The sequence below is a fragment of the Choristoneura fumiferana genome, chromosome 11 (assembly GCF_025370935.1).
Source record: "Choristoneura fumiferana chromosome 11, NRCan_CFum_1, whole genome shotgun sequence".
Taxonomy (NCBI): domain Eukaryota; kingdom Metazoa; phylum Arthropoda; class Insecta; order Lepidoptera; family Tortricidae; genus Choristoneura; species Choristoneura fumiferana.
The window spans coordinates 3065798-3069112 of NC_133482.1; the positions used below are offsets into that span (position 1 = coordinate 3065798).

The 3315-nt window shown below is 38.7% G+C and overlaps 1 protein-coding gene across 1 annotated transcript; it reads right to left on the reverse strand.

Moving 5' to 3' along the window:
- Positions 1–933: 933 nt before the first annotated feature.
- LOC141432916 (glypican-6-like) lies at positions 934–2797 on the reverse strand. The gene is made up of 3 exons (XM_074094749.1): positions 2197–2797; positions 1697–1853; positions 934–1177 (listed from the first exon to the last, which is right to left on the reverse strand). Exons 1-3 carry the CDS (start codon positions 2750–2752, stop codon positions 934–936), a joined length of 957 nt encoding a protein of 318 aa, XP_073950850.1. The 5' UTR covers positions 2753–2797.
- Positions 2798–3315: the final 518 nt, after the last annotated feature.

The following is a 3315-nucleotide window of genomic DNA, read 5'->3' on the forward strand; positions in this document are numbered from 1 at the left end:
TGAACTTCACTTTGATCTGTCACTTTCACTTCAACACGAAAAAAGCGAGAGAATTTATGGTATTTATTAAATTTATGGTATTAAAAATATATCGATACATAATAAATTACATGCCAACGAAACATTTCCAAAATGTAAATTTTCCCGATCTTTTAATAAAGTATGCAACATCGTTGCACGAAAGCCGCTTCTCTTGTTTTTTTTTTATAACAGAATTCCGTATACTGCCTCTACAGTTGGCATAAGTATTTGTCAAATTGAATGAATTTTTAACAAATCTATTTATGTTTATGTAATATATAATTTAATTTGTAATAAAAATCATATATAAAGGTTTAATAACATTTATAATAAATTATACGTTTATTGTTCAACCTTTTTAATGACCCCAAGATGAGGCTTTTTGTAGTATTAAAACATAAGTGTGACATGAGTACATTACAATGCAGTTATGAGTATGAGATTTGTATTGTATGTATCTACTGGACACTTTTTTATGGTTTTAAATGTGATTATTATATTTGTTTCTTAATAATCGGATTCTATTTCTTTTTAAATTGTTTGTTTTGTAAACAGGTAGTTATATGTGGTTTTATTCTTATGTTACATTTAAATTATGTTCTCGCTGCTGAGGTGAAAAATTGTATGTGTCACACGAGACCAAAGTTTTTTTGCATCTCGTGTATTTGAATCCCTTGCTGCTCTCAGGATTCTAACCTAGAATCACTCGCTCACGCTCGTGATTCAATTATAGAATCCTTCGCTTACTCGGGATTAAAAATCAACACTCGCAACAAAAAACAACTTTGCTCTCTTGTTGCACAAATAACTATTATTTAATCGCATCAATCGTGAAAAGCAAAATGTTTAGTCTTGGCCAAAAGTGCAATAGATGAACTCGTGTCAATTCAAACTAATTTGTTCATCTATTGCTTACTTTTCAGCCTCTACTTTATTAAACTTGACAATATTTTTTATAGAGTGTATAGATAAATACGTACTCGTATCCTTCCACTGCACTTCGAGACCGTTGTAGGCGTCCTTGAGTCTCGCGGTGAGCATGCGCAGCGCGTCGAGCGGCGCGCGCGCCGCGCCTGTGCCCGCCGCGCCCGCGCCGCTCACCTCCGGGTTGGACGCCAGCGCAGCGCTGCCCTCGCCCGCAGCGTTCAATGTATAACTGACATTGGACAATGTGTACAATTTATTATTTATTCTAGCGATCCTCTCCGTCTTCGCACGGATGTATGCTACTATTTATTATCATATTTATTTTATTAATAGCTTATTAGAAAGGGTTAAAATCAGTTCAGTCAGCGTGATCGCATCTATTTTTGGGAATATAATTTTATAAAGTAAAGATTACGCGAATTAATTCTACAAGTTATTGCTTAGTTTGCAAGCCTTGCTCTGCTCGACTTGCAAATTATCTCGTCAGGACTTTTTCAGTTGATTCGATAGTATATAGTGAAGGATTAAAACCCTGCATAAATTTTCATAATTTTAACTTTTCGAACGAGGAATATGTTTTAATGTAATATAAAAAAAACCTGCGTCCGTTGCCTCCTTTATTTCAAATATTATCAAAGGCGGATTAAGACAAAAATAGAAAAAGATAGCATTAAATTTAGGCGTATCCGGGCCAAAGCATAGGCATGAAATGGATTTGTCCGCGTGTGTAGTGTCGGCGGTCGTTTACCTGCCGATGCGCGTGCCGCTGAAGCAAGGCGCGCTAGTGACGCTGACGGGGCTGCACAGCAGCGCGGGCAGGTGGCTCCAGTAGCGGTGCGTGGCGCGCACGCGCATACGCGTCTCGCGCACCAGCTTCTCCAGCGCCGGCCCCGCCCACTCTGAACCTGCCACAACACGCAACACAACTCACAAACCATACTAAGGGCGGCCACATACATACAATCGGAATTCCGTTTCAGAATTTCGATTCGAAATTCCGATTTGGGATTTCGAACACAGTAAATTTATACAACAAACGTGATTTTTTTTACCGTTTTTTGCTCGATATTAAAACGGCAACAGGTAAAAATATTCACAGAAGAAGTAGGCTTGAAATATTCACTTTAAAAATAAATAATTAAATTAAAATAAAATAATTTTTATCCACATTTTTGACGTAAAAGTAATTTGAAGACGGTGACAACTTGGTAAGTAAAATTTTAGTGAACTACGACCACCCACACTCACCATGGCTGTCCTCCGTTCTCACAGCGGGCTTCTTCTTTTTGGATACGCGTTTGCCGTCAAATTCGTACGATCTAAAATCGATTTCTGATCCTCCGGCTGGTTCTGGTTCCGCGTCTCGTTTCTGCCTCTCGTGTTCTTCAAACGCAGCTAAATTAATGTTTCCTCTCATATATTGCAAGAATTTCTCTCTCGACTTGGCTTGTTCGGCCATTTCTTCTGTCATCTTTTTGATACCTTCTGGGGTCCTCAAGCTGAGAAGGGAAGGATCATCTTTCACTAGACTTTCGAATGAGGCTTCTATTTCAAAATCGTCTACATCATTCAGAACTTGCTCCAAATGAAAGTCTGGAACGGAGCGCGCGAACCGCCGACTCCGATCGGGGGCAAAAAAAGGTCCGGCGCCGCCGGCGCTGCCGCCGCCGCCTCCGGTCGCGCCGCCTCCGCCCAGCACCGGCTTCCCGCACCCGGCGAAAATCTTTTGAGATATTTCTTGGTTATGTTCTTGGAAGCTCATTATGGCTTCAGATATCTTAATGTCGATCGGCTCGACTACCATAGCAATATTGAAAGGACCGAGGAGTCGATCCGCTACTTTTTCCACAGCGTCTGAAAAAAAATACAAGTTATGTTGAAGTTTATTTTAAACAGATCAGTTGACATTTCGACGGTTAAGAACCAATACCGTCTATCTACCATCTTTTAGCATGATAGTTAGGTGTTATTGATTCTTAACCGTCGATTTCACGAATTCACAATATGTATAATGCTTAGATAATGCTACACAATGCATTAATGTAAGAAAAAATAAAATGCCTAAATATATTCCTGCAAAAATAACATGTTTCAAATGTAACTTCGTGCACAGATAAAATTGAAAAAAAAAAACTGAATGTGATTATGTCTATAATAATGCCATCCATCCATTGGTAAGTAACTAAGAACATTGTTTTGAAATAAAAACATCAGCAATTAGAAGTTTCTAACGGAGCAAGTTTATGTTTGCAAACTAATTTCAGACGCCTACATAAGATTCAGAACAGAATGTACATTTATTGTTCCTGACTAAATTAGGATGTTATTGCAGATGCAGCCCACACAGTTGTAAGCGTGTCCCGTTTC

What these genes read in the sequence shown, in the direction of transcription:
- LOC141432916 (XM_074094749.1), bottom strand. Translation starts at nt 2,752, where the DNA reads ATGGTAGTCGAGCCGATCGACATTAAGATATCTGAAGCCATAATGAGC. An exon ending in GAGAACGGAGGACAGCCATG is followed by an intron (nt 1,854 to 2,196) that starts GTGAGTGTGGGT and finishes GTGTTGTGGCAG; the next exon opens with GTTCAGAGTGGGCGGGGCCG. An exon ending in AGCGGCACGCGCATCGGCAG is followed by an intron (nt 1,178 to 1,696) that starts GTAAACGACCGC and finishes GTCCAATGTCAG; the next exon opens with TTATACATTGAACGCTGCGG.